We start from the raw sequence: 25,444 nt of genomic DNA, 5'->3' as shown, positions 1-25,444 counted from the left end.
GAGAACTGGAAAACCGGAACTCTGCACTTTGAAATCCCAACCAAAGAAGGCTCGACCATGTACACCAAGAAGCTGGAGCGGATGCACCGCCCAGCCTCGGATATCACCAAGTATGACAATGAGCCGTACATGAAGAACCCATTGCTCAAGTTCCGCATCAGCGAGGTGCACGAGCGGCGGCACTATCAGTTCCTTAAGCAAAAGGCGGCGGATGTCAAGGTGCGGGTCGCCCGCCAGCAGTGGCAGCCGGAGCCAGAAATGCGCCTCCTGCCCCAATCCCATTACGAGGACAATCTGCGTCGAGAGGTAAGGAAGATCGTGGTTCCGCCGATGCTGCGCCGCACGGAGGCCAAGATTCTAAGCTTCGCCTCGGAGCGGCTGAAGAACAAGTACCCCGAGCTGGTGCAGGCCTACATGCACGACGTCCACGAGGAGTTCAACCGACTTATGAAGGTCTATAGCATGAAGAACATCCTGCGCCATCCGGAGTTCTCCGACGAGGATCCGGCGCAGTTCGAACTGCCCCGTCCAGACATCGGGTTTCGGCGACCAGGTCGCACACAGAACTACAGCAACTTCCTGGAGAACCGACGTCGCATCGCCCAGAAGCTACTGATCCTGCAGCTTCCGCTAAGAGCCATCCTCAACATATCCGTCGGAGAACTACCAAACTTGGCCTGCATCTTCAACTACGTACTGGCCACCGGCGCCATGCAGCAACAGTTGGGACTGGGAGGACGTGAGGCGCTGTCCTACAAGTTCTACCGCAAATACATCCAGAACCAACTGGACAAGGTAAACACCTTTCTGAGGTGGACCTGGTACCCGAAGATTGTGCAGGTGCTGCGCAAGCTGTTGCGCAAGAGGGTGATGCCGATGAGCACGTGGAAGCGGTCCTGGAACGCCTTGGAAGCTCTGATGAACCGCGAGATGACCAACATGAAGATCCGCACCTTCGAGGAAATGAACCGGATGTGCAGTCACCCGCGCACAATGCCCATGTTGACCATGTCATTGGAGTGGTCCGAGTTCTCCAGTGATCTGGACACGCGGCCCAATGTCTGGTCCATCTTGCGCACCTTCGCCGAGATCGCTACTGAGATCTCGATGGTGGGCTACCGCATGGAGCCACTGCAGCCGCAGGTGCAGACACTCACATCGATGGCCGCGTACGCGAAGGTGAACGATTACCTTAAGATCGAGATGAATGAGAACTACCTAAAGGACGTGATAGACAAGGTTCAGAATATTATCCTGCGCACGTACCAGGAGGTAACTCAGTACATCGAGGGCTTTCGGGACAAGTACTATGCGTTGTACTCCTGGCAGGAGCGAGATGCCCTCAACAAGTTTCTGTCCGAACCGCACGAGTTCGAGGAGTATTTTGCCCGGATCGACATGTATTACGGATTCATCCAAATGCTGCGAAGCGAGCCCGCAACCGAGTACTTCGTGATGGCCGTAATACACAACGAGCCAGCCATACTTGGCCTCCGCACCCTGGCCGAGAATCTGATTCACGAGATCACCACGATCATCATTCGGGAGCACATCAAAGCTGAGGTGGACATATGTGACGAGTTCGAGAAGATTAAGTACCGGGCGCTGGAGATCCCGAAATCAACGGAGGAGCTGCTCGAAAGTGCTGATTACATGATCCACGTGAAGAAGGACAAGATCGCCGAGTTGACCGACCGCATCCAATACTGCCTGCAAGTCGGTACCAATATCGTGGAGCTCACAGAAATGTCCAAATACCACTTTGACCTGACCATCAAGACCATCAATTGGATCAAGGACATTAACGACATCTGCGACTATAATGCCTCGCAGCAGGAGCAGTTCAAGTTCACTTTCGAGGAGCACCTGCAGGAGGTCATCAAGAAGCTAAACTCCGACATAGAGGAGCTGCTGCCCAAGTTGGCCGTCATTGACGACATGAGTCGACCGGACAAGTTTCGCGATAGCTATATCATTTTGCAAAACTTTATAGACCAGCTGAAGACCTTTGACGACTACGTGGCGTGGATCAACAAGGAGGAGAAGCTCTTCAAGATCGCCCTGACCGAGTATCCCACTCTGGAGATCATCAAAACGTTTGTTTACCCCTTTGCCGAGCTCATGAAGTAAGTGATATATATTTTTAAGGAAGAACCAAAGATCCTATGTATACATTTCCATCAACAGATGCTGCATTGAGTGGCAACGTTACTTGAGCGTTTGGAACGACGGACCCTTCGAGTACCTGGAACCACAGTTCGTGGAGAGAACTACGGACGACTACCTCAAGGAGTTCCAGAAGAACCAAAAGTACTACAGGGTCAAGATCAAGCAGGATCTTATCGACAATCCCGTGTGCAAATTCAAGGTGAGATCACTGGGTATGACCACATGCCATGTAATACCACATCGAATTTCTTTTAGGGTCAAACTGAAGATCCAGATCCGGCTAAACACCCAGTGCCCCTGCGACTGTGCACCTCGATGATACAGTCGATCAAAGACTTCACCACTGGCGTGTTCATAGTGAACACCATGTGTAATCCTGCTCTGCGCAAGCGCCACTGGAAGGAGATGTCCGAGATTGCAGGATTTGACGTAACACCCGATGCGGGGACCACTCTGCGCAAGATCCTCAACTCTGGCCTGGACCCGATCCTCGACCAGTTTGAAATCATCAGCATCGGAGCCAACAAAGAGCTACAGCTTTGGAACGCCCTGCAGGCCATGATCAAGGAGTGGGAGACCAGGGTGTTTCCCTATGGTCCCTACAAGGAGACGGGCGTACAGATCCTCAACAGCTTGGATGACATTCAGGCCCTTCTCGATGACCACATTCTCAAGACGCTCGTCATGCGGGGCTCGGCATTCATGAAGCCCTGCGAGGAGGAGGTGCGGGCGTGGTATGAGAAGATCATGCGCGTGAATGAAACACTGGACCAGTGGGGCAAGGTGCAGGCCAACTATCTATACCTTTTGCCCATCTTCTCATCGAAGGACATCGTGGCCCAGATGCCGGAGGAGGGTCGCCTCTTCGTCATCGTGGAGCAGACATATACCAGGAACATGGGCTTGGTCCTCCGACAGCCGCTGGTGATGGAAACAGCGCCAGTTTCTGGTCTGCTGGAGTCCCTGCAGAAGGCCAATGAGTTGCTGGAGGACATAGCCACCGGCGTGAGTAACTACCTGGAGAAGAAGCGGCTGTATTTCCCGCGCTTCTTCTTTCTCGCCAACGACGAAATGCTGGAGATTCTTTCAGAGACAAAGGATCCGCTGCGCGTTCTTCCCCATTTGAGCAAGTGCTTCGAGGGCATCAACAGCCTGGAGTTCGATGCGGCCAAGAACGTGCTGGCCATGATAAGTAGTGACAAGGAATCCATTGAGTTCATAGAGCAGGTTTCTACAGCGGCGGCCGGAGGAAGTGTGGAGAAGTGGCTCATCGGAGTGGAGGATGAAATGCTCAAGGCAGTGCGTTACCAGAACGAGCTGTCCTTTGCCCACTATCCGAAGGTGAAGCGGCACGAATGGGTTCTGGAGTGGCCCCAGATGACGGTGCTGGCCATCTCGCAGGTGTACTGGGCAGCCCGTGTCCACGGATGCCTGCGCCGCACGTTTGGCGGGAATATGGCCATAATGTTGAACTTCTTTCAAGAGCTCTCCAAGGAGCTGAACGACATTGTGACCTTGGTCCGCTCGCCGAAGATTAGCAACCTTAACCGGATCACCATTAAGTCCCTGATCGTGATCGATGTTCATGCCAAGGACGTTTCTGAGGATCTCATCAAGAACAAGGTCAGCAGTGAGTTCGACTTCCAGTGGCTGGCCCAGATGCGATACTACTGGGAGGACGATAAGACCTGGGTGAGAATCATCAACGCCACTGTGCCCTTTGCCAACGAGTATCTGGGCAACTCGGATCGCCTGGTGATCACCCCACTGACGGACCGCTGCTACCGCACCCTGGTTGGTGCCTATCAACTGCATCTCAACGGAGCTCCGGAGGGACCTGCTGGAACGGGAAAAACTGAGACCACCAAGGATCTGGCCAAGGCTCTGGCCGTGCAGTGCAAGGTGTTCAACTGCTCCGACGGTCTGGACTACAAGGCGATGGGCAAGTTCTTCAAGGGATTGGCTTCGTGCGGTGCCTGGGCGTGCTTCGATGAGTTCAACCGAATTGAGCTGGAGGTGCTCTCCGTTGTGGCGCAACAGATCCTGCTCATCATTCAAGCTGTTCGCAGCAACGCCACCAAGTTCATGTTTGAAGGTACGGAGCTGACCCTCAATCCCGCCTGCTACGTTTGCATCACCATGAATCCCGGCTATGCTGGCCGATCCGAGCTGCCGGATAATTTAAAAGTGCTCTTCCGTTCTGTGGCCATGATGGTGCCGGATTACGCCATGATCGGTGAGATTTCCCTGTACTCCTACGGTTTCGTGGATGCCCGCAAGCTGGCCGTCAAGATTGTGACCACCTACCGACTATGTTCGGAACAGTTGTCTAGCCAGAATCACTACGACTACGGCATGCGAGCCGTGAAGACGGTGCTCTCCGCCTGCGGCAACATTAAGAAGCAGTATCCTGACGAGGTGGAGGACATCCTGTTGCTGCGGAGCTTGATCGACGTGAACCTGCCCAAGTTCCTCTCCTTCGATGTTCCCCTGTTCGAGGGCATTATCTCGGACATATTCCCGGGCATCAAGTTGCCACAAATTGACTACTCCCTGGTGGAAACCGAGTTCAAACGCGTCTGCTTGGAGGAGGTACTGGAGCCCGCACCCAGCTTCCTCCTCAAGGTCATCCAGACGTACGAAATGATTATCGTGCGGCACGGGTTCATGCTGGTGGGCGAACCGCTGGCGGGCAAGTCGAAGACGCTGCAGGTCCTCGCCAAGGTCCTGTCTGCGCTGAAGATCAAGGCGCCACAGAAGAGCAATTACTTTCAGCACGTTCAAATGGGCATAATGAACCCGAAGTCCATTACCATGAACCAGTTGTACGGCTCCTTCGATCCGATCTCGTACGAGTGGACCGACGGCCTGGTGGCCAAGATCTTCCGTGACTTTGCCATGACGCCCACGCCGGATAGGAAGTGGGTGAGTTCTTTAAATAACCGTTCCAACTGCCATTCCGATAAAATACGATACCATCTCAGGTAATTTTCGACGGTCCTGTGGATGCCGTTTGGATTGAGAACATGAACACGGTGCTGGACGACAACAAAAAGCTGTGCCTGACTAGCGGTGAGGTGATCACCATGAGCAACGAGATGTCGATGGTGTTCGAGGTAATGGATCTGGCGCAGGCCTCGCCAGCCACCGTTTCCCGCTGTGGCATGATCTACATGGAGCCCTCGACGCTCGGGTGGCGCGCCTTTGCCAAAACCTGGCTGAAGAAGGCCGATCCTCGATGGGCGGACGAAGAGGGCGTGCCGTACGTAATGGCCCTGCTGCACTGGCTTCTCCCGCCCGTAAGTACTTCCTTTCATCCCCAGAAGCTCATCTTTTAAACACGGTTATTCATTTGCAGTGCCAGACCTTTATCCGACGATTCTGCAGCCAGTTTATTAAGCCCGGAGAGTTCAACTGCATGCTGACCACCTTCGACCTGTTCGACATGCAAATCGCGGAGGCGATCGAGGAGAATCCGGAGGACTACCAGAAGTACATCCAGAGCTACTTCCAGGCGGCCATACTGTTTGCTCTGATTTGGGGAGTGGGTGGAGTGCTGGACACCGCTTCCCGGGAGAAGTTCGACGCGTTCCTGAAAAAGGTATTGGTACTACAAATCAACTTAGGTACCCGGGTATATAAAATATCACACCTTAGCTGTGGGACACTGATCCTCCGCCGCCGGAACCGCTGGGCAAGATGGAGATCACTCCTCCCACCGAGGGTCTGCTGGTGGACTACGTGTTCCAGTATAAGCAGCGTGGAGCCTGGCGCTACTGGCCGGATCTCGCCAAACGTATGGACGTCGAGGAGACCAAGACTGGTGTAATAGTGCCCACAGTGGACACCGCTCGCTACATTCACCTGCTGAAGATGCACGTGGAGCACAAGAAGAGAATGCTGATTGTAGGACCAACGGGCACCGGCAAGACGGTCTACGTGCAGAACTACCTGATGAACAAGCTGGACAAGGAGGTGTACGAGACGGGATTCATCACCTTCACGGTAATGATCTCGGCCAACCAGTGCCAAGATCTTCTCATATCCAAGCTGCAGAAGTGGAAGCGAGGCATCTACGGTCCGCCAAAAGGCATGCAGAGTGTGCTCTTCGTGGACGACATGAACATGCCGGTGAAGGAGGTTTATGGTGCCCAGCCTCCACTGGAGCTGTTGCGCCAGTTCTTCGACTATGGCCATGTCTATGACCTCAAGGACAGCTCCAAGGTCTACATCCACAATGTCCTGATCATGGCCGCATGTGGCCTGCCCGGCGGCAGTCGCCAGGACGTCTACGCCCGTTTCCTGAACCACTTCAACGTGTATTCCATTAACACATTCAGTGATGACAGTATGTTCCGCATATTCCTAAACGTGGCGCTGAATGGCTTCCGACGCGCTGGCCACGGACAGGATGTGTTCGTGGTGACCAACCAGATTGTGAGCGCCACGCAGAGCATCTACAAGAGCGTGCAGTCGGAGATCAGGGCCACACCATCCAAGTCGCACTACATATTTAACCTGCGAGACATGTCACGCGTCGTGACCGGATGCACCCTGGTGCGGAAGGAGTCGGTGGTGGACAAGAAGATCTTCGTGCGCGTCTGGTACCACGAGGCGATGCGCGTCTTCTACGATCGCCTGGTGGACGACGTGGATCGCAAGTGGATGTTCGACAAGCTGAACGAGTGCCTCAAGGCAAATTTCAAGGACAAGGTGGAGACGGTCTTCGAGAGATACTGCGTTCAGGTAAGTTTGATTGCATCAGTTCTTGATACAGACCTCCAAGAATCCATGATCATGATTCAGGGCCCTGACGAGGCGGTGTTCACCATGGAGGCGGCCAGCAACATCTTGTTCGGCGTCTACTTCGACGAGGACAGCGTGCCGGACGAGCGGCGCTACGAGGAGGTGCCCAGCGTGGAGGTGTTCCTGAACCTAGCTCTAACCAGCCTGGATGATTATAACTCCACGCGTCGCAACAAGATGGACATTACCCTGTTCACCTTTGCTCTGCAGCATCTGAACCGCATATGCCGCATCATCTCCATACAGGGAGCAAGTGCCTTGATCATCGGATTAGGCGGATCCGGACGCCAATCCCTGACCAAGCTGGCCACCAATATGGTGCAGACTTCATTCTTTCAGCCGGAGATCACCAAAAACTACGGGGCCAACGACTGGCATGACGACATCAAGGCGATCTTGAAGGAGGCGGGCGGAATGAACAAGCACACAACGTTCCTGATTACCGAAAACCAGATCAAGATGGAGCTATTCCTCCAGGACATTGATTGCCTGCTGAACCAGGGCGAGGTACCCAACATCTTTCCCATCGACGAGAAGCAGGAGGTCCTGGAAATGGTGCGTCTGGCGGCCCAGGGAGGCAATCGCAACATCGACGTCTCCGCGCTGCAGGTCTTTTCCTTCTTTGTGGACCGCTGCAAGCAAAAGCTGCACATGATCCTCAGTTTCTCGCCCATTGGAGATGCGCTCAGGACACGGGTGCGTCTTTATCCCTCGCTGGTTAACTGCTGCACCATCGACTGGTACGACAGTTGGCCGGAGGAGGCCCTGCAGATGATTGCCAAGATGTCGCTGGTCGATGTCAAAGTGCCCAATGAGGACATCAAGATGGCCATCATGGACACGTGCCAGTACTTCCACACGACGGCTGCGCGGGCTACGCGCGCCTTCTGCCAAATGACGGGTCGCCACATCTACCAGACGAACGCCTCCTTCATCGAGCTGATCCGCTCCTTTCAGACGCTCATCGAGCGCAAGCAGAATGAAACCATGTTGGCCAAAATGCGCTACATTGGGGGCCTGGATACGCTGGCTCAGGCAGCTGCCGCCATCTCCATCATGCAAAGGGATCTCAATGCGCTGCAACCCAAGCTGGTGGCCCTGGCCGAATCATCCCGGAAGATGATGCTGGAGATCAACAAGGAGACACTAGCCGCCAGCGCTGCCGCCGAGCAGGTGAAGCGAGACGAAGAAGTGGCATCCGTGCAGGCCGAGGCTGCTCAGGTGCTGAAGCAGGACTGCGAACGGGATCTGGCCAAGGCCATTCCCGTCCTGGAAGATGCCCTGGCTGCATTGAACACTCTTAAGCCGGCGGACATCACACTGGTCAAGTCGATGAAGAACCCGCCGCCGGTGATAAAGCTTGTGATGGCCGCCGTCTGTGTGATCAAGGGCATTCCGCCCGAGCGCATTCCGGATCCAGCCTCTGGGAAAATGGTCCTTGACTACTGGGGACCGAGCAAGCGTCTTCTGGGCGAGATGAACTTCCTTCCGGGCCTCAAGGAGTTCGACAAGGACAATATTCCGACAGAAATCGTGAAGCGTATCCGCAAGGAGTTCATCCCCAACAAGGACTTCGATCCCAAGGTGGTGGCCAAGGCCTCGAGTGCCGCCAAGGGTCTGTGCCAGTGGATCATTGCCATGATGATGTACGACGAGGTGGCCAAGGTGGTGGCGCCCAAGAAGGCCAAGCTGGCCGGAGCCGAGAAGGAGTACGCCGACACAATGGAGTTTCTGGCCCAAAAGCGAGCCTTGGCATTGGCTCTGGAGGAAAAGGTGGCCCTGCTGAACATCGAACTGGACAAGGCCAACGCAGAGATGCAAAAGACAGAGGAGCACGCCGAGAACTGTCGCAACAAGCTGCTCCGGGCGGAGGCTCTCATCGGTGGACTGGGTGGGGAGAAGTCACGATGGAACAAGGCTGCGGAGGATCTGCAGGAGTTGTACGACCACCTGCCTGGTGATGTGCTCATTTCCTGCGGTATAATTGCCTACCTATCCGCGGTAAATCTGCAGTCCCGCTCCGAGTGCGTAAAGGATTGGTTTAAGAAGGTCACGGACCTAAAGATTCCCTGCTCCTCCCATTACTCAATCACGGATGTACTCGGATTGGAGGTGACCATCCAGAACTGGCAGCTGGACGGACTGCCCAACGACGAGTTCTCCAGCGAGAATGCCATCATCTCGGCCAACTCCAGCCGATACAGCTTGTTCATCGATCCGCAGGCTCAGGCCAACAATTGGCTGAAGAACATGGAGCGGAAGAACCGGCTGAACTGCGTCAAGTTCAACCAGAGCAACTACATGAGGGTGATCGCAGAGGCCCTTGAGTACGGAACACCCGTGATAATAGAGAACGTGCAGGAGGAGCTGGAGGTGCCGCTCGATCCCATCCTGATGCGGCAGACCTTCGTGCAGGGCGGGATCAAGCACATCAGCTTGGGCGAGTCGGTGGTGCCGGTTAATCCCAACTTCCGCCTGTACATGACCTGCAATTTGCGCAATCCGCACTTCCTACCGGAGACCTTCAACAAGGTGACCGTCATCAACTTTGCTCTCACCCAGAATGCCCTGATGGATCAGCTCCTCAGCATTGTGGTGGCCAAGGAGCGGCCGGACCTGCAGGAGCTGCGCATCACGCTCACCACGGAGGCGGCGGCCAATAAGGGAGCTCTACGGGATGCGGAGAACATGATCTTGAAGACGCTCAGTGCAGGTGGTGACATCTTGGAGAACGAGGCAGCCATTCAGATCCTAGCGGACTCCAAGGGCCTGTCCAAGGACATCGTCGAGAAGCAGGAGGCAGCCAAGGAGACCGTGGCCAAGATCGAGGCCTTCCGGCTGAACTACAAGCCCGTGGCAGTGCACTCGTCCATACTCTACTACTCCATCACGGATCTGCCCAACATCGATCCCATGTACCAGTTCTCACTCAACTGGTACATTAATCTCTACATGTACTCCATTGAGACGGCCAACAAGTCCAAGGATCTGCCACGACGCATTAAGTTTCTGGTGGACGGCTTCACCCGCAATCTGTACAACAACGTCTGCCGATCCATTTTCGAGAAGGACAAGCTTCTCTACTCATTCATCCTTACTGCCCGCATCCTGCTGGGCACGGGTCAGGTGGAGATGCGCCACTTTGCCCACCTGGTCACCAATGCCAAGGAGTCCACGAACTTGCCACCGAACCCGGATCCTAGCTGGATAACGGAGACCGTGTGGCTTAATGTGCTCCGTCTGGAGGAGCTCAAGGAGCTGCGTGGCATCGTGGATCACTTCAAGGGTCATCTGCAAGCCTGGCAGGCGATCTACGACCATGCCTCCCCGGAGAGGCAACCATTGCCTCCTCCTTGGCAGGATAAGACCACCGCCTTCGAGAAGATCATTGTGTTGAAGGCCCTGCGGCCCGACTCGGTTTTCCTGGCAGTGCGCATCTTCATTGCCGAGTGCATCGGCGATCAGTATGTGACCCCGCCGGAGTTCGACATTTCCAAGTCGTATGCTGACTCCACTGCTCTGACGCCGCTGGTGTTCATCCTCTCCCCCGGAGCAGATCCACTCGGCTCCCTGCTGGCCTTCGCCGAGAAGATGGGCCAGGAGGAGACCTTCCAGAGCATCTCGCTAGGCCAGGGCCAGGGTCCGATTGCAACGGCTCTGATCAAGAATGCTCAGGAGATGGGCTACTGGGTGTGCCTGCAGAACTGTCACTTGGCCGCTTCCTGGATGCCCTACCTGGAATATCTCTGGGAGAACATGGACACCTTTAACACCACGCGTGAGTTTCCTCCAATGCATAAATAGGCCTTAAAGTCATAAATACCGAATCCCTTCATTGCAGCCAACTTCCGCATTTGGCTAACCGCCTATCCCACGCCCCAGTTCCCGGTGACCATCCTGCAGAACGGCGTCAAAATGACCAACGAACCGCCGACCGGCCTGAAGGAGAATCTGATGCGCTCCTACAACTCGGAGCCCATTAACGACTACGAGTTCTACACGGGCTGTGCCAAACAGGATCGCGCCTTCACCCGGCTGCTCTACGGCATTTGCTTCTTCCATGCTGTTGTCCAGGAGCGCCGCAAGTACGGCCCACTGGGCTGGAACATAGCCTACGGATTCAACGAGTCCGATCTGCAGATCTCCGTGCTGCAGCTGAGCGTAAGTTGCTACTGTAAAGGATATTTTCAGTATATTTACATATTTTACCCTGCTCCCTTTAGATGCTGCTCAACCAGTATGATCACGTGCCGTACGACGCCATCTCGTATTTGACCAGCGAGTGCAACTACGGTGGAAGGGTCACGGACAACTGGGATCGCCGGCTGATCGTGACGATCCTTGCGGACTTCTGCAACGCCCAGGCGGTCTCCGACAATCGCTATAGGTTTGCCAGCGACGATCGCTACATCCTGCCACGAAAGACGGAGCATCGCGAGATCCTGCGGTATCTGGACGAGAACCTTCCTTCGCTGGCGCCGCCCGAGGTCTACGGTCTGCATGCCAACTCCGGCATAACTCGGGATCTACAGACGACCAAGACGCTGCTGGACTCGATGATCCTTTTACTGGGTAGCGAGGCTGCGGGATCTGCCGGCGCTGGGGTTAGTGTGGAGCAGGTAATCCTGGAAACAATCAAGCAAATCGAGCGGGAAATGCCACCTGATATGGATATCGAGGGAGCGGCGGAGAAGTACCCGGTAGACTACAACGAGTCCATGAACACAGTGGTGGTGCAGGAGATGGAACGGTTTCTCAAGTTGCAGAAGGAGATCCGTAGCACCTGTCGCGATCTGGCTATGGGTATTAAGGGCATCATCGTGATGACACCCGACCTGGAGAACGTGATGACAGCTATGAAGTTCAACCGCATCCCGACCAAGTGGATGTCCAAGTCGTACCCCTGCCTGAAGCCACTTGGCTCCTACGTCCAGGATCTGTACAAGCGTCTCAACTGGCTCCACGACTGGCATCATAACGGCAAGCCACCAACCTTCTGGCTGTCTGGATTCTTCTTCACGCAGGCCTTCCTCACGGGCGCCATGCAGAACTTTGCCCGGAAGTACAAGATCCCCATCGACACCCTGACCTTTGACTACGACGTGCTCAAGGTGGAGACAAAGCCTTCGCCCCCGGACGACGGGGTGTACTGCAACGGATTGTACCTGGAGGGCGCCCGCTGGGACTGGCGCGAGAGCACGCTAGTGGAGCAGTTTCCCAAGGTGCTTATCTATGCCATGCCCGTTATCTTCTTCCGACCCGTCGGCCTCGTCGATGTGGTCGAGGGCTCCCGCTACCGCTGCCCGCTCTACAAGACCGCCGAACGCAAGGGAACACTGTCTACGACCGGTCACTCCACGAACTACGTGGTTCCTCTGCTGCTGAACACCCATGTCAAGGCATCCCACTGGGTCAAGCGGAGCGTGGCCCTCATCTGCCAGACCAGCGACTGAGCTCCATTGCGAGCATTAAATTATTTATACTAATACTTTCAGTTCTCAAAATAGAATCGCATATTGAAGCAATGTGTAGCTTTTAAAAAAGTATTTGACGGGAAATTAGTCTCAATGAGCATTTATTAAACCTTGTTTAAAAATAAAATATGCGCACTTATGTGTTACGGTTACAAATTCACAGCTTCAGAAACGCTTTCTAACATAGTTAAAATATCGAAAATTATATGATGACAGAGGACGCCTTTATAAGCACGTCCACGCCTTCTAGGGGAGTTCTCACTGCGTGCGGCAGAGCATCGTGTCCAACGCAGCGGCGGCATCTACTCCCTCGTCATTTGTGTCGTCGGAACTGTTACTGCTGCGCCGCCGGAAAACCGGGTTAGAAGGATTCGAGCCGTCGCTGGGGCTGGAGCTGTTGTCCCGCGGCCGACGCCCTTGCCAGGACGCATGTCTCGGACGCAAATGCGAGCCTTCAGAAACCTGCAGGAAGCCCCGTATAAGGTCCAGTCCGTTGATGTCGATGTCAACACTGTCCACCAGGTTGCGCCTAAAATTGCGCTGCAGCGTCTGCTTCAGCGAATCCTCGTCGGGAACTTTCTGCGGAGAGTGGATTTCATTAAATCTTTCATACATTAAATTTTCACCCATGTATGAGTTGAACCTACCCTTTCAGGACCATTTGGTGTCCAGATCTTGACATCGTGCTCTAGTCCAGAGGTGGCCAGCACCGGCATCCAGGGATGGGGTTCCAGGCAGTTGACAACGCCGGCGTGGTCGCCCTTCATGTAGTTGATAATCGCCTCCGTGTTTCTGTCCCAGAAGAATATATTCCCGCAGTCGCTGCCACTCACTATATACTCTGATCTGGGTCCAAAGAAGTTCACTCCCTTGATGGTGCGGCTGTTGCTGTGGGTAAAAGGAGATGATATTTAAGTGCCAGAACACTCGGGACTGAAGGCAGTACTTACATGTGACCCTGGTAGCAGTGCAAGTACTCGCCGTCCTTGTTGTTCCGACTGTCGAATAGATAAATACCCGCATCGCTGTATGAGGCCAGGATTTCGCTGCCGCTGTGGTTGTAAACGGCGCAAGTGATTTGCGTGATCTTGGCCTGGACACGAGAAGAAAACAGAGATTAGACTGCCTGGCCTGGGCGCGGCACATGCTCACTTCCGCAATACTGCTGGGGGTCATCTGGACGAGGGTCTTCTTAAGGTTGCGCTTGTCGTAGACGCGCAGTACGTCGTCGGATCCGCTGATGCAGAACTCCGGCGCATATGGATGATGTGCGATGCTGAACAGGCGCACACGGCCCCGCTTATTTTCGTCGTTGTACACGCAGCGCAGCATCGTGGTGGCAGCGTTGCTGGCGCGCAAATCGAAGTGCTTGACCGCCGCATCCTCGCCGGCGCTCATCAGTTCGTGGCGGCTGTGCGGCACCAGGACGATCTTATGAACGGATTCGCTGTGTGTGTACAGGCGGACGGGTTTAATGGCGCCTCCGGAGGGCGGAATGACGGACCGGCGCACCTGGCCATCACGGCTGGCGGACACGATGTCCAAGCAGCCGGCACTGTCTATAAACTTCGTCTGGAATATGTTCATATTGTGGCCGGAACGAAAGCGGTGCAGCTGTTTTTCTTTCGCCCAATCCCAGACGACGATGTTGAGATCATCGGAGCCGGAGCAAATCAAGTCGCCGGTCCGGTTAAAGTTCAGGCAGTTGACGCAGCCGTCGTGGTCGTTTAGCGAACTGAGCAGCGTCAACTGTTCCACAACTTGGCGGGAACCGTAGTAGCCCTGGCCAAAGCTCAAGGACGAAGTGTGGCCGCCACGCCAACCAATCCGGTTTATTATGTTGTGTTCCCTCTGCAACAGCTCCTGATCGTAGTTCCACGTGTATTTGGGCTTGCACTTGCTCATCACCTCGTCCACGGCGTAGTCCACTTTCTCGCGGTCAGCGGCATTGACGTGCTCGTTGAACTCCACTTCGTCCTGCAAGTTCTCAACCTGTTAGTAAGGATCCATTAAGAGCCCAACTTATTTCTAAAACCTTAATTTTGTAACCTAGGTATATACACTCCTTACCATCGCTTAAAGCTAAATTACTTACCTCTGTGGTTGTATCGTCTTCACTGGATAGTGAATAGCGTACCATGTCGTCGTTGGAAGAGCTGTCTTCAGCGGACTCGGCTATATGCGGATCCGCCACATCATCACTGTCCTCTTCCGCGTGCTCGGTCTCCTCCTCCGCCTCTGGTGCCTGGGAATCGCTTGACTCCGAGTCGGTCACCGTGCCCACTAGCTCTATGCTGATACGGCGATAGGAGCGCGTGGCTGGTATGTTGCGTGGATTGAAGCGGTGTGTGGTGACCGCCTCGGCAGCTTCACCTGGTGTCGGTGAAGTAGGTGGATCATCGTCGCTGTCAATAGGCTCGATGACACCGGTGGCTTCCGACTCATTGGCGGCCAGCACGGCGGAGGCTGCTGCCGGCGATAATTGATACCCTAGATTGGAGGAGCCTGCCTGTTCTAGATCCGGCAGCTCCTGAGGCCCAATGTCATTGGCACTATCCTTTTCCGGCTGCTCTTTCTCCTCTTGGAGCGGGTGTTCCTTGCCCGCCATGTCGCGCTCTTCGTTATTGTTGTTGGTGGCGATTGCGTCGCAGTTAATTAAAGGCTGGTTGGCGACGACCGTGCTCTCCTCGCTGGTTCACCACGGCAAAAAATCAATGGGTTATCCAAGCTGCAGAGCTTGCTCAACCGAAGACACCACACTTACCCAACCTGCGCCTCGTCTCCAGGTTTACCATCGTTCTGGGAATCAGTGTTGCGCCTCTGGCGCTTGCAGGCGGATGCCGCTCCGCTCGCCACAGAATCCTTCTCCACGTCCATCGCCGGTGGAGCACGTCTATAATCAGTGATCTGCCTGCTTTCCCGCCCCGCTGGACTTTTCCTAATTTCCCGATTCTACGTTGTTTACGTCCAACAAGCAGTGATGGCCCGTGCCTCACGCGCAAAAGCCCGATAGACCGATAGCTTTGGCGCGACTTATCGGCCAGTTTGAAAGTCTGTGGGCGGAGTTTAATTTGCATTTACCTTACGTCTCAGATTTGTGGATTTAAAGTGGAAATAGTAAGTGAGTTCCCACATGAGGCTTAGTGAATGTGAATTGATTTTAATTCGAACACCTCAGTATTTCCCAACTGAAGCGGAAGGGTAACTCAAGGCGTACTAGATCTGTCTAGAGTCTAGTATAGAATTTTGAAAGTCTATAACTTTATACACCAATTATGACCACTATATTTCAGCACAGCATATTTAATATATACTATTTTTCTTAAATTTCCCATATATACATTTTTGTTTAGAAAAGATAACAGGTCTCTTAAATGGTATTTACACTTTTGAAGCTTCTCTTCGCACCTCTCAGTTCGTTTCTCTTCGCTGTTGCTTTTATGCTGAGCGCGACTTCTTCCCCGCTCCAACGTCTTGGCATTTCGGCTCTTGGACGACTTGGGGGAGATTGGCATGTGGCTGGGCTGGTGGATCGGGTTCGGCTTGAGTGGCTCCACAGAGCTGCGACGGAGCCGAGTATATGTATCAGTTGTCGCTGTGGCCACGACCGAAGACGGAGAGTCGCGTTCAGTTATAAGCGAGCTGGCTTCGAGGGCGGTGCTAAGAAATTCGTGGTCGCTAAAGCGGAAAAACAACTCCAGATCGGGTAATGAAACATAGTGCAGAGAGCCAAGCGTATGAATTCGATACGCTGGGCACGTTTACGGGTCCACATATGTGCCCTATGTGCAGCTACTTACTAGGGAACACAGTGAACGTACTTGTTTTTATGTCACCTGAGGGTTTCTCCGCTCGTGTGTGAGTTTGTGCTTGTGTGCTTGTTAATTGGCTCCCACTTCCTCTGCTGCGCATGCGCAACCCGCCAAGTGCGAAGATGGCCACCAATTCCTCTGGGAGCCCATCTGCACCCCAACTGATCTTTGTTCTCGGATTCGCGGCCTGGTTTTTTCCTCTCCATTTCGATTTCGTACCCGCGTTTTTTCGACTCGGCTCTAATCTCGTGATGAACGCCAAATTCCGGTTTGCCAGCGGCGAGCTGAACAGAAAAAATCAAATAAAAAAGAAGCAAATTAATATGCATAAGTTTGGGGGAAAAAGCCGGAAAGTGAAACCGCTCTGAGCTTTGTTTTCCACCCATTTTTCGGTGCGCACTTCCTATTTTCCAGCTCTCACCATATTACCAACTCTTAAGTGCCTATTCATGCCGTTCGTTATCAGGCCCGCGATATCAAGGCAAACTTGTTTCGCCTTGAATAAGATAGTAAAAACACACTCTGCAGCTGGGGTCAGCATGATTCATGGTTCTGCCGTTGCACCAAGACTGGCTGACCAGCTACTTAAGGGCGCAACGGCGAAAGTTGAGAATCAGGTTGGACTACCCACTCGAATATGGCCAGACGGCTTCGTCGTCCACACTTGCGGATTGACGCGATCTGGAAAGAACAAAGCGGATTCTCTGATTACATTCGTCTTGATTTCGGTTTTTGAAATAAACTTGCTGTGACTCACTGGGTGTAGTTCTTCCAAAAGCCCAAATGCACTTTAAGAAACTTTTATGTTTCATTTAGCAGCGGAAATGATTCAGTGTAGTTTGATTAAAGTCGTTGCTTAGCCTCTAGAATATAAATGCATTGTTTGTATTTCACTATTCGACTGACCAATGTCAATCTCAATAAACCGAAGCAATGAATCAACAGTTTGAGGTGCAAAAGGTGAACAAATGTCTATAAATAATAAACTGCAGCTACCTTTTGGACCCAGAAATGGGCTTTAGAATGCCAGGCTTTTTGCTGACATGGGTTACTTCTTGTGCCTTCCCCTTTCCCGTTCAATTAAGACGGCAATTGAGCTGAATTGGAATTATAAACTGTCACAACACAGTTGCTCGCCAACCACGCAAAGCACTTAACTCGATTCTTCATTCTCCATTCTCGATTCCGGTTCTTCGTCCCCAGAAAACCAAGCCGCAACAGATGACGCTGAGGGGCAGACTTAGTGGGGAAGCACCGCAGCTGTGGCTGCTCCTCCTCCTGGCCAGCATTGCGGGCAGCTTGTGGGCTTCGGTGGCCGCCAGGACAGGTGAGTCCTACGCACCGCTTAACCACAAAGGGGTGGCTCACTGCTCACCGTCGTTCGATTTCTATTCACAGGACCCCTGCACGACAAGGTGGTGGTTTGCTACGTTTCCACGTGGGCTGTTTACCGACCGGAGCAGGGCGCCTATGCCATCGAGAACTTCGATCCCAGCCTGTGCACCCATGTGGTGTACGCCTTCGCGGGTCTGGACATCACCCAGGCAGCCATCAAGTCGTTGGGTGAGTTTCCGTTTCGATTTATGGCCGTATGCAAATTGAAAGGCTTCTGCATACTAAAGTTTCCATTGCTGATTGCAGATCCCTGGCAGGACCTGAAGGAGGAATACGGCAAGGGTGGATACGAGAAAATGACGGGTCTGAAGCGCAGCCATCCGCATCTGAAGGTGAGCCTGGCGATCGGCGGCTGGAACGAGGGATCGGCCAACTACTCCATCCTGGTGGCCAACAGTCTGCTGCGCGGCAGGTTCGTCAAGCAGGTGTCCAGTTTCATACGCAAGTACAACTTCGACGGACTGGATCTGGACTGGGAGTACCCCACGCAGCGGGAGGGAAAGCCCGCGGATCGCGAGAACTTCGTCCTGCTGACCAAGGAGCTGCGCGAAGAGTTCGACGAGCATGGCCTGCTGCTGACCTCCGCCATCGGGGCGTCCAAGAAGGTCATCGACGAGGCCTACAACGTGCGGCAGATCTCGCGCTACCTGGACTACCTGCACATCATGTGCTACGACTACCATGGCAGCTGGGACCACAGAGTGGGTTACAACGCACCGCTGTCGGCGCCCGCGGATGATCCGCTGAGTGTGGTGAGTGCACCTGGGATGCGAGTTCCTTGCAAGGGAATGAATTCGGGGATTAAGTGTCCGATCCCTTGATTAGCTTAAGTTGCTAATCAGGAAGCAAAGGGTAACATCATTAACCCTATCATTTACCATTACAGAAATTCTCCATTGAGTACCTGCTGAAGCTGGGCGCTCCGCCGGAGAAGCTGGTGATGGGCCTGCCCTTCTACGGACGCACCTTCAAGACGTTGTCCGGCGGAGGCCTGAACGACGCCAGTGAAGGACTTGGCTTCAAGGGACCCTACACGCGGGAGGATGGCTTCCTGGGCTACAACGAGATCTGCCAGACACTGAGCAACCAGACCTCCGGATGGACGAGGGAGTGGGATCCGCAAACCAGCCAGGTGCTGGCCAGGTCCGAGCGGAACGTCTTCACCCAAGAGATCCACGTGGTGACCTACGACAGCTCCCGTTCCATCGCCAACAAGGTGCTGTTCGCCCTGTCCAAGCGGCTGGCGGGAGTGATGGTGTGGTCCGTGGACACGGACGACTTCCTGGGCAACTGCAAGCTGGACGAGGACACGTTCGAGGACTTCCATAAGGTGACTGCGCTGCCCAAGAGATCGAGCCAGAACTACCCACTCCTGCGGACCATCAACGAGGCCACCATGCTGGCCGTGGAGGAGCTGGCGGTGCCGGAGCCGCAGCCGGATGACTCCGAGAACGAGATCCCGCACGGCAGCATTGCGGATCGCAAGAATGCCGGCGCTTCGATGGTCAGTCTGGGTCTCGGAGTCACCGCTGTCTTCATGCTGATGCACCGGATGGCGCAGTGAAGGACTGGAGTGCTCCGGTAGCCATAGTCTTAGCAACACATCACCTTGTTCACGTAGTCATTAAAGTCCAAATTGTATTCTTAAGCTAAAACTTGGTTTTCCTTTGATTATTGGGTCTCATTTGCGAAGAGAAGTAGATCATATTAAACGCATCCAATAGCTTCCATTCCAATTTGTAGTTCCTTTTGGTCATCCCATTGAAAGGAGCCCGAAGTTTTTGTTAAAATGTTTGGCTATACTTGGTGTACTCTTTAATAAATTTAACTGGCGCTCTAACATTTAACTAACTAGTCATATATTTGTATGTGTATATGGGTGTGTGTATACGCAACTATGTAAATACGCAGGTAAATATAACATAATTTGTATATAATATCCATAGATTATCATTGCTACAAGTTGTCAACATTCAATTCAATGCTACCATATGTGATAAGTAATATATGTACTAAGTAAACTATGCAAAGGATACGCGTAAAGTAGTTAAAGCAAGGTGTGCAGCCCCGAGGACCTTCGATAGTTGGGAGATAGGACATATAATGGAATAGAGTTCCGTTTTTGGATGGCAAACATTACAAGTGCGACGATTCTAAACCAAAGGTGGTTCTACAGGCAGTGATGGGAGGTATCCAGCTCTGTCCTGGATGTACGAATGATATAGAAGAAGTCGGATCTGGAGAGTCCCACCACTGGTTCCCGAAACAGATCCACGTCCTTAGAGAATATAATGGGGGTGAAACCGCTGCTAGACGAATACTTCCTGGTCGTCGGGGCCTCACAAGCGACCCCCATCCGAGGACCAGTCGGATCGCTCAGCTCCGCTGCCGTAGATGTCCAGCTGCTCCCGCGACCGCGTCTTGGACTTGGCCTTGTGCTTGGCCTGCTGCGATCGCTGCAGCTGGTAGGGATTGCCTCGGTCGTTGATCACCTCGTAGTGCGAGTCGCCGCCGCCAGCCGAGGATCCCCCCACCCCGGCGATCAGCAGCTCGTGGATGTTCTTCGTGGAGCGGCGATGCGCCTCCAGGCACTGCGACTCCGAGGAGTACGGGAATGAGGCCACGAAGCTGGGCGACTGCTGCCCCGTCGGCGGATCACTGGCGAAGTTCGCCGGCGGCGGCAGCGGTAGATTGCCACCGCAGGGCGTGGAGGGCGAGAGGTCGGTGAACTCGGTCTTGGCCTCCGACTCCACGGAGCACATGCTATGGCGGGAGATCTCCTTCTGCAGCTGCTGCGCCTGCTGCTGCTGCTCCTTCAGCGTGGGCATGTTCAGGTTGGAGCTCTCGTAGTCGTCCTCCCGCCTCGTTTGCGGAATGGGCAGACGGCTCCGGACGGAGTGCTCCCTGCCGCGACCGAAGCGCTGGGCCAGGTAGTCCTCGTTGGCGTTGCTCTGCCCGCTGCTGTGGCTGCAATTACTGTGCTGGTGCTGGTGATGATGGTGGTGTCCCTGGTGGCGCTGGGCGTTGTCGTAGTAGCTGTCGTTCTTCACAGACATGTTGCAGCAACTACTCACGTCGGCGAAATACACCTCGGACTCGGCCGGATCCGTTCCCACCGCCTGGTCCTTGGCTATGGCTCCGTTCGAGTCCTGGTAAGCACTGTTCTCCACCCCAGCCGTCTGGGGCTGGGCCTGCTGAGGATTAGCCTGGCCCGTCGGTTGCTGTTGATCCTGTTTGGCGAACAACTGCTGGACATTGGGTCGCTGCTGGCCGGGATTACTCTGCGGACCGATGCTCTTGGCTCCGGTGCCCGCCTCCAAGCGCTTCTTTAGCTTCCGCGTGGGCAGCGTGTTGGAGCAGCGTTCCCTCTCCCGGGGATTTCCCCCGTCACTGTCAGACGGCGTGTTCTCGTACTCGGCCTTTGATTTGTAGGCGGAGGAGCGAGTGGCGGCCACTAGGGTACTCACATTACCGGCGCTGCTAAGGCCATCCATCCGCTCCAAGGTGGCGGACTGAACCTGGAGCCGCTGCAGCTGCAACTGCTGCAATTGCTGCTGCTGCTGCGGATGCGGGTGCTGCAGAGTCGGATGCATCGGCTCCTGGGTCAGAGTCACGGCGACAGTGCCCTGATTCCCCACCAGACACGCAGTTGGCTGCAGATACTGGTAGTAGCCACGTCTGGCCGGACTGTTGGGATCGCTGTAGGGCGGCGGTGGGCCCCAAACTCCGTAGGGCAGGGCATTGGGCGGCGGCATTCCACTGTAGGCCGCCACCACGGGCTCCTCGATCAGCATCTGGTTACCATCTCCCTGGACCGCCGTGGACGAACTGAATCCGTACTGCGAGTCCGGACTGGCAGCAGCTTGGCGAAATCGACGACCGGCGTCTGGAGTGGTACGTTGCCAAGGCATCCGAGGCCAGCTCCACCCGCTACTGCTTCGTCCTGCTCCGCCTGCCCGCTCTCCACTCCTGCAGGTGCCCACCGCATCCTCGCCACCAGGATTCGGCGAGTAGAAGTTACCCGGCGGCTGGGTGGCCCAGAACCGCTGCTCTCCGCCTCCTCCTCCGGCGGCTGCTGCTGCAGCGGCGACCGTGGCCTCATCCCACGGATAGGCGGTGGCTTGCAAAGGCAGCGTCAGCTGCCTGTGGGCGTGGCACTGCTCGCAGCACCTGCAGTTCAACATCCTGCCTGGACCCAAGGCCGGAGGAGGAGCCTGACTGGCGTAGAGGGATCTGCAGCGCAGCTCCAGCTGCTCCCAGTACATCTTCTTGCGCTCGTGGCTGAGGAGCTGGTACACCAGCATGCAGCTGAAGACGGCGATAAGAACTCCGGCTACGGACAGGCCGAAGATGGCTCTCAGGCAGGAGTACAGGGATCCATGGACAACGCCGCAGTCCGAGAGGGAGTCAAAGACAAGGCGCACTCCTTCTGAAAGGCAATGGCGGTTAGGGATTAGTGGCGAGGACTTCGGGATCTGTGGGACAACTCACCCTTATCCACTCGGTCCACCTGGGACTCGATGAGGTCCGAGTAGCAGGTGCACGTGCGAGTCTTTTGAGCATACTCGCATTCCCTCAAGGCCTGCAGGCGACTCATGTGGAGCACAGTGGTGGTCACTGTGACCAGGGCGCAGGTTAAGGCGGAGACCAGGCCACAGGCACCGGACAGCTTTATCTGTAGGGGATTCACAATATTAATTCAGCGTCCTAAAGGGGTAAGGTAATATATGCTTACCAGGTAGCTATAGCGATTCCGACGCCTGGCCAGGCTCATGATGCAGATCCCAGTGAGGATGAGCAGGGTGGCGGGCACAAAGGTGGGCACCGTTTCGAAGTTGCCCACCGTGATGGTGTAGGAGTGGAGCAGGAAGTAGACGCCCAAGAAGAGCACGCCCAGCAGGCAGCTGAATCCGCCGCAGATGAGGCACCAGACCACGTACTTCTTGATCCCCGCGCCATGGCGATGGGCTGCAAGTAAGGGGTAAACAATCAATCAAATTGCTGTGACCACAGGGGGCAGTACAATCCCAACCAGAGCCGCGATGATGGGCATCCACGTTCCCCGCGGAGGGCGGAGGACCTGGCACCCAGGAGCAGGGCGGGGGCATGCTGTACTGCACGAACTGCATCACCGGATAGCCGTGCATGGTTAGTGGATATGCGGATAGTTTTGGTTTCCTCGGGCAGTTAAAGGTGGCCACCAATTGGCTGAGTTGCAATCTAAGAGCACATCCTGGCCGGGAGCTGCCGAATAGCTGGGAAATTCCGGAACACGTTTTCCTCGCTTTTCACTCTTTCTCCTGTTTTTTTTCTCCGCAGCGAAACAGAAAAATATCTACACAGCCGTGGAAGCTGGCAGAGATGCGGATGTGGGATGAGGTGCCTCCGCAGGCAGCTGCGCGGACTTAGACGACTGGAGTGGGGCACTTGGACGTGGACGGGTGCTGGTGCTGGTACTGGATAGTGGATACTGGATACTGGATACTGGAGAGCAGAAGCTGGGAGGTGGCGCTACAGTGTGCGTTGCAATTACAGGAACGGTGTCAACTGAAATCCTGACTGACACTAGCACAGCGCCAACCCCCCGAGCAAATATTTTGCACCAGCTCCAGCAAAGCTGGAGAGCACGGAGAGAGCAGCGTCCTCCGGCGCAGGCGCAGGACATGCGGATGAGGAAGCCGCGACCAAGCGGAAGCTGCGCTCGCAACGGGTGGCAAATCAGTGGCACCAAATCTGTGACCACGCGAAAGGGTGATTCATCGCGTGGAGGAAGCAATGCAGCAGTACTGATGGCAAGTCAGTGGAAAAAAACAGAGCGAGGATGGCAATACCCTTGCATATCCTTACAAACAGTAATTATGAGGCCATAGTTACGAAACTTTCGTAAAAATATGAGGTTACTAACCTAATTTAATGACATAATAATAACGATGAATTATAATGACAATAAATTTCCATTGACATGAGGAAAGGTGAAGAATTCTTCTGAAATAATCTTCATGTCGTTGCTATTGGCCAACACTTCTATAGAATGTATGTGCAATAATTAGGGAAGACCTTAGAAGTTCAATATACATATGTATGTGTTGGTTATATCTACTATATTGGCAAACCTCCATAAATATATGCACCTAACTTATTTTTTCTGTTAGATCTTTAGGAAAAGTAAGATCTAATTTAGTCACTCACCAATGGATCCATTGGCATTGCTCCTGGGCCTGGGCGGTGGGCGTGGCGGCAGAGGAGGACGATGATTGTCGTCCAGGATCTGGGACTTGATCCCCGAGCCAGGAGATCCAACTGCTCCGGTCCCTACCGCTCCGTCCAGCTCCGTGTCGTGGTAGATGTCGTTGCAGCTGTCATTCGTGGGCTGCGTCTTCGGCGGAAGTTGTCCTGCTCCTCCGCCGGATCGGGGTTTCTTTTTCTTGATCATGGTGCTGTTGTTGTCGGACTCACTGACCGTGATCTCGTCTGCTCCCAGCATGGCATCGGCCAGCAGGCTCCTCTTGTGCTGGGCCAGGGAGGAGTTTCCACCGGTGGCCGGACAGGTGCACTCCAGATCGCAGTCACAGCTGCCGGCTCCGGCTGAGGAGTCCAGTTGGAGCTGATCCTGCTGCTGATGCTGCTCCTCGTGGAGCGCCTGGTAGGAGTGATTGAGCAGGGACTGAGCGGACTGTGCCTTGAGCGGCGAACTCCTCGCCGGCTCCTGCTGACTGGGCGTCTGTTGGTGGACCAGCACGGCCACGGCCATCGACGCATTCTGGCCGGGATTGGTGGGCTGCACAGGCGGTGGAGGTGCCCTGCCGCAGGAACAGGGACACTGGCAGGGCAGCTGGGGCTGGGGTGGCTGCTCCTGAAGTTGTTGCGGCTGGAAATGCGCCGGATATTGGATGTAATGATAGTGATGAGCCATCAGTTGGCCAGGCGGAGCAGCTGCTTGCTCCCGATCCCGTTCCCGTTCCCGCTCCCGACCAAGACTGGATTCCGAGGCGACACGTTGCAAGGATGCCGACGCATTTGTTGTTGTTGCTGCTGCTGTTGCTGCTGCTGGTGGCAACTCCATGTTGTCCGAAAACCGGTTTGACCCTTTAACTTCCACTTCCAGCGATCACTTATGCTGCACACTCATTTTTCCACTGTCTTCAGCTCGCGGGTCTCACGCTTCTAAAACCGAGCTCCGATTAATTGGCCGAATTTATTGCTACTTCTGCAGTATTTCGCCTGTATATATAAATATCGGATTAACATAAACAAGGCACCGCAGCCACACACTCGGAACACAAAGACGCCGTCGCGGATTCGGACCTGGAGCGGATTCTCGTATGCGCAGAGAGTGGAGATCAGGCGACGAACCACGCTCGCAGCTCAAACGCAACTGAGAGACGGTTCTTCGATCGCACTCAGATCTTTTCGAACTTCGGAGATCGAACTTACACTGCAAGAAATCATATTGCTGATCCTAAGATGTATTAATCCGTTCAAAAGTAATGCTCGAACACAAGTTCTTTTATAAACGAACCTTTTATTCAGTTCAAGAGTTAAATAAAGTGTTTTCATCATGAGAGCATATTAATTTTTTCCAGTGCAGAGTTCGAAGTGGCTTGCAACTCACACCCACACATTCGAACGAACTCCAGTCCGAAGTTGCTACCTGTGTGTGTGTATTGCGCGCGCTTCAACTTCAAACGGATTCCGGTTCTAGTTGTTGTTGCTGCTGGCTGCACTGATTCAGAAAATTCTTCAGAGACGAACAGGGAAAATCAATTTGGTTGTTGTTGTTGCCAAAGG

The 25,444-nt window shown here is 54.3% G+C and overlaps 4 protein-coding genes across 9 annotated transcripts; 2 read left to right on the top strand and 2 right to left on the bottom strand.

Moving 5' to 3' along the window:
* The first annotated feature begins 4 nt into the window (after positions 1 to 4).
* LOC122615495 (dynein axonemal heavy chain 12) lies at positions 5 to 12,439 on the top strand. Its single transcript, XM_043790422.1, has 9 exons — positions 5 to 2,126; positions 2,188 to 2,368; positions 2,425 to 5,094; positions 5,154 to 5,468; positions 5,528 to 5,770; positions 5,827 to 6,915; positions 6,976 to 10,753; positions 10,817 to 11,136; positions 11,199 to 12,439. Exons 1-9 carry the CDS (start codon positions 58 to 60, stop codon positions 12,426 to 12,428), a joined length of 11,895 nt encoding a protein of 3,964 aa, XP_043646357.1. The 5' UTR covers positions 5 to 57; the 3' UTR covers positions 12,429 to 12,439.
* A 94-nt stretch (positions 12,440 to 12,533) lies between these two features.
* Positions 12,534 to 15,613, bottom strand: LOC122615497 (DDB1- and CUL4-associated factor 8). Of its 2 annotated transcripts, none has more exons than XM_043790423.1 (6): positions 15,214 to 15,613; positions 14,545 to 15,139; positions 13,602 to 14,441; positions 13,400 to 13,542; positions 13,097 to 13,337; positions 12,534 to 13,028 (listed from the first exon to the last, which is right to left on the bottom strand). In XM_043790423.1, the coding sequence occupies exons 1-6, from the start codon at positions 15,324 to 15,326 to the stop codon at positions 12,708 to 12,710; spliced, it is 2,253 nt and encodes a 750-aa protein (XP_043646358.1). In that variant the 5' UTR covers positions 15,327 to 15,613; the 3' UTR covers positions 12,534 to 12,707. The 2 variants fall into 2 exon arrangements, with proteins under 2 accessions (XP_043646358.1, XP_043646359.1); XM_043790424.1 differs by having other exon boundaries at positions 13,602 to 14,426; positions 15,214 to 15,612.
* Positions 15,614 to 16,026: 413 nt separating this feature from the next.
* On the top strand, positions 16,027 to 19,304 carry LOC122616455 (probable chitinase 2). 2 transcript variants are annotated; one of them, XM_043791912.1, is made up of 5 exons: positions 16,027 to 16,155; positions 17,465 to 17,588; positions 17,660 to 17,824; positions 17,903 to 18,408; positions 18,543 to 19,304. In XM_043791912.1, exons 2-5 carry the CDS (start codon positions 17,483 to 17,485, stop codon positions 19,218 to 19,220), a joined length of 1,455 nt encoding a protein of 484 aa, XP_043647847.1. In that variant the 5' UTR covers positions 16,027 to 16,155; positions 17,465 to 17,482; the 3' UTR covers positions 19,221 to 19,304. The 2 variants fall into 2 exon arrangements, with proteins under 2 accessions (XP_043647847.1, XP_043647846.1); XM_043791911.1 differs by lacking the exon at positions 16,027 to 16,155 and adding an exon at positions 16,910 to 17,221.
* Positions 19,305 to 19,452: 148 nt separating this feature from the next.
* Positions 19,453 to 25,019, bottom strand: LOC122616454. 4 transcript variants are annotated; one of them, XM_043791906.1, is made up of 4 exons: positions 23,846 to 25,019; positions 22,392 to 22,624; positions 22,148 to 22,331; positions 19,453 to 22,085 (listed from the first exon to the last, which is right to left on the bottom strand). In XM_043791906.1, exons 1-4 carry the CDS (start codon positions 24,717 to 24,719, stop codon positions 19,996 to 19,998), a joined length of 3,381 nt encoding a protein of 1,126 aa, XP_043647841.1. In that variant the 5' UTR covers positions 24,720 to 25,019; the 3' UTR covers positions 19,453 to 19,995. The 4 variants fall into 4 exon arrangements, with proteins under 4 accessions (XP_043647841.1, XP_043647842.1, XP_043647844.1 ...); XM_043791907.1 differs by having other exon boundaries at positions 19,453 to 22,082; XM_043791909.1 differs by lacking the exon at positions 23,846 to 25,019 and adding an exon at positions 22,689 to 23,426.
* Positions 25,020 to 25,444: the final 425 nt, after the last annotated feature.

The sequence above is a fragment of the Drosophila teissieri genome, chromosome 3L (genome assembly GCF_016746235.2).
Source record: "Drosophila teissieri strain GT53w chromosome 3L, Prin_Dtei_1.1, whole genome shotgun sequence".
In the NCBI taxonomy this organism is placed as follows: Eukaryota; Metazoa; Arthropoda; class Insecta; order Diptera; family Drosophilidae; genus Drosophila; species Drosophila teissieri.
The sequence above is the reverse complement of the archived record's forward strand: the minus strand, read 5'-3'. Positions and strand labels throughout refer to the sequence as shown.

What these genes read in the sequence shown, in the direction of transcription:
- LOC122615495 (XM_043790422.1), top strand. Translation starts at nt 58, where the DNA reads ATGTACACCAAGAAGCTGGAGCGGATGCACCGCCCAGCCTCGGATATC. An exon ending in CCCTTTGCCGAGCTCATGAA is followed by an intron (nt 2,127 to 2,187) that starts GTAAGTGATATA and finishes TTCCATCAACAG; the next exon opens with ATGCTGCATTGAGTGGCAAC. An exon ending in CCACGCCGGATAGGAAGTGG is followed by an intron (nt 5,095 to 5,153) that starts GTGAGTTCTTTA and finishes ATACCATCTCAG; the next exon opens with GTAATTTTCGACGGTCCTGT.
- LOC122615497 (XM_043790423.1), bottom strand. Translation starts at nt 15,326, where the DNA reads ATGGACGTGGAGAAGGATTCTGTGGCGAGCGGAGCGGCATCCGCCTGC. An exon ending in AAGACGATACAACCACAGAG is followed by an intron (nt 14,442 to 14,544) that starts GTAAGTAATTTA and finishes CCTTACTAACAG; the next exon opens with GTTGAGAACTTGCAGGACGA. An exon ending in CACTGCTACCAGGGTCACAT is followed by an intron (nt 13,338 to 13,399) that starts GTAAGTACTGCC and finishes TTTTACCCACAG; the next exon opens with CAACAGCCGCACCATCAAGG.
- LOC122616455 (XM_043791911.1), top strand. Translation starts at nt 17,195, where the DNA reads ATGAATCAACAGTTTGAGGTGCAAAAG. An exon ending in TTCGGTGGCCGCCAGGACAG is followed by an intron (nt 17,589 to 17,659) that starts GTGAGTCCTACG and finishes TTCTATTCACAG; the next exon opens with GACCCCTGCACGACAAGGTG. An exon ending in CGGATGATCCGCTGAGTGTG is followed by an intron (nt 18,409 to 18,542) that starts GTGAGTGCACCT and finishes TTACCATTACAG; the next exon opens with AAATTCTCCATTGAGTACCT.
- LOC122616454 (XM_043791906.1), bottom strand. Translation starts at nt 24,719, where the DNA reads ATGGAGTTGCCACCAGCAGCAGCAACAGCAGCAGCAACAACAACAAAT. An exon ending in CAATGCCAATGGATCCATTG is followed by an intron (nt 22,625 to 23,845) that starts GTGAGTGACTAA and finishes CCTTACTTGCAG; the next exon opens with CCCATCGCCATGGCGCGGGG. An exon ending in GGTGGACCGAGTGGATAAGG is followed by an intron (nt 22,086 to 22,147) that starts GTGAGTTGTCCC and finishes ATTGCCTTTCAG; the next exon opens with AAGGAGTGCGCCTTGTCTTT.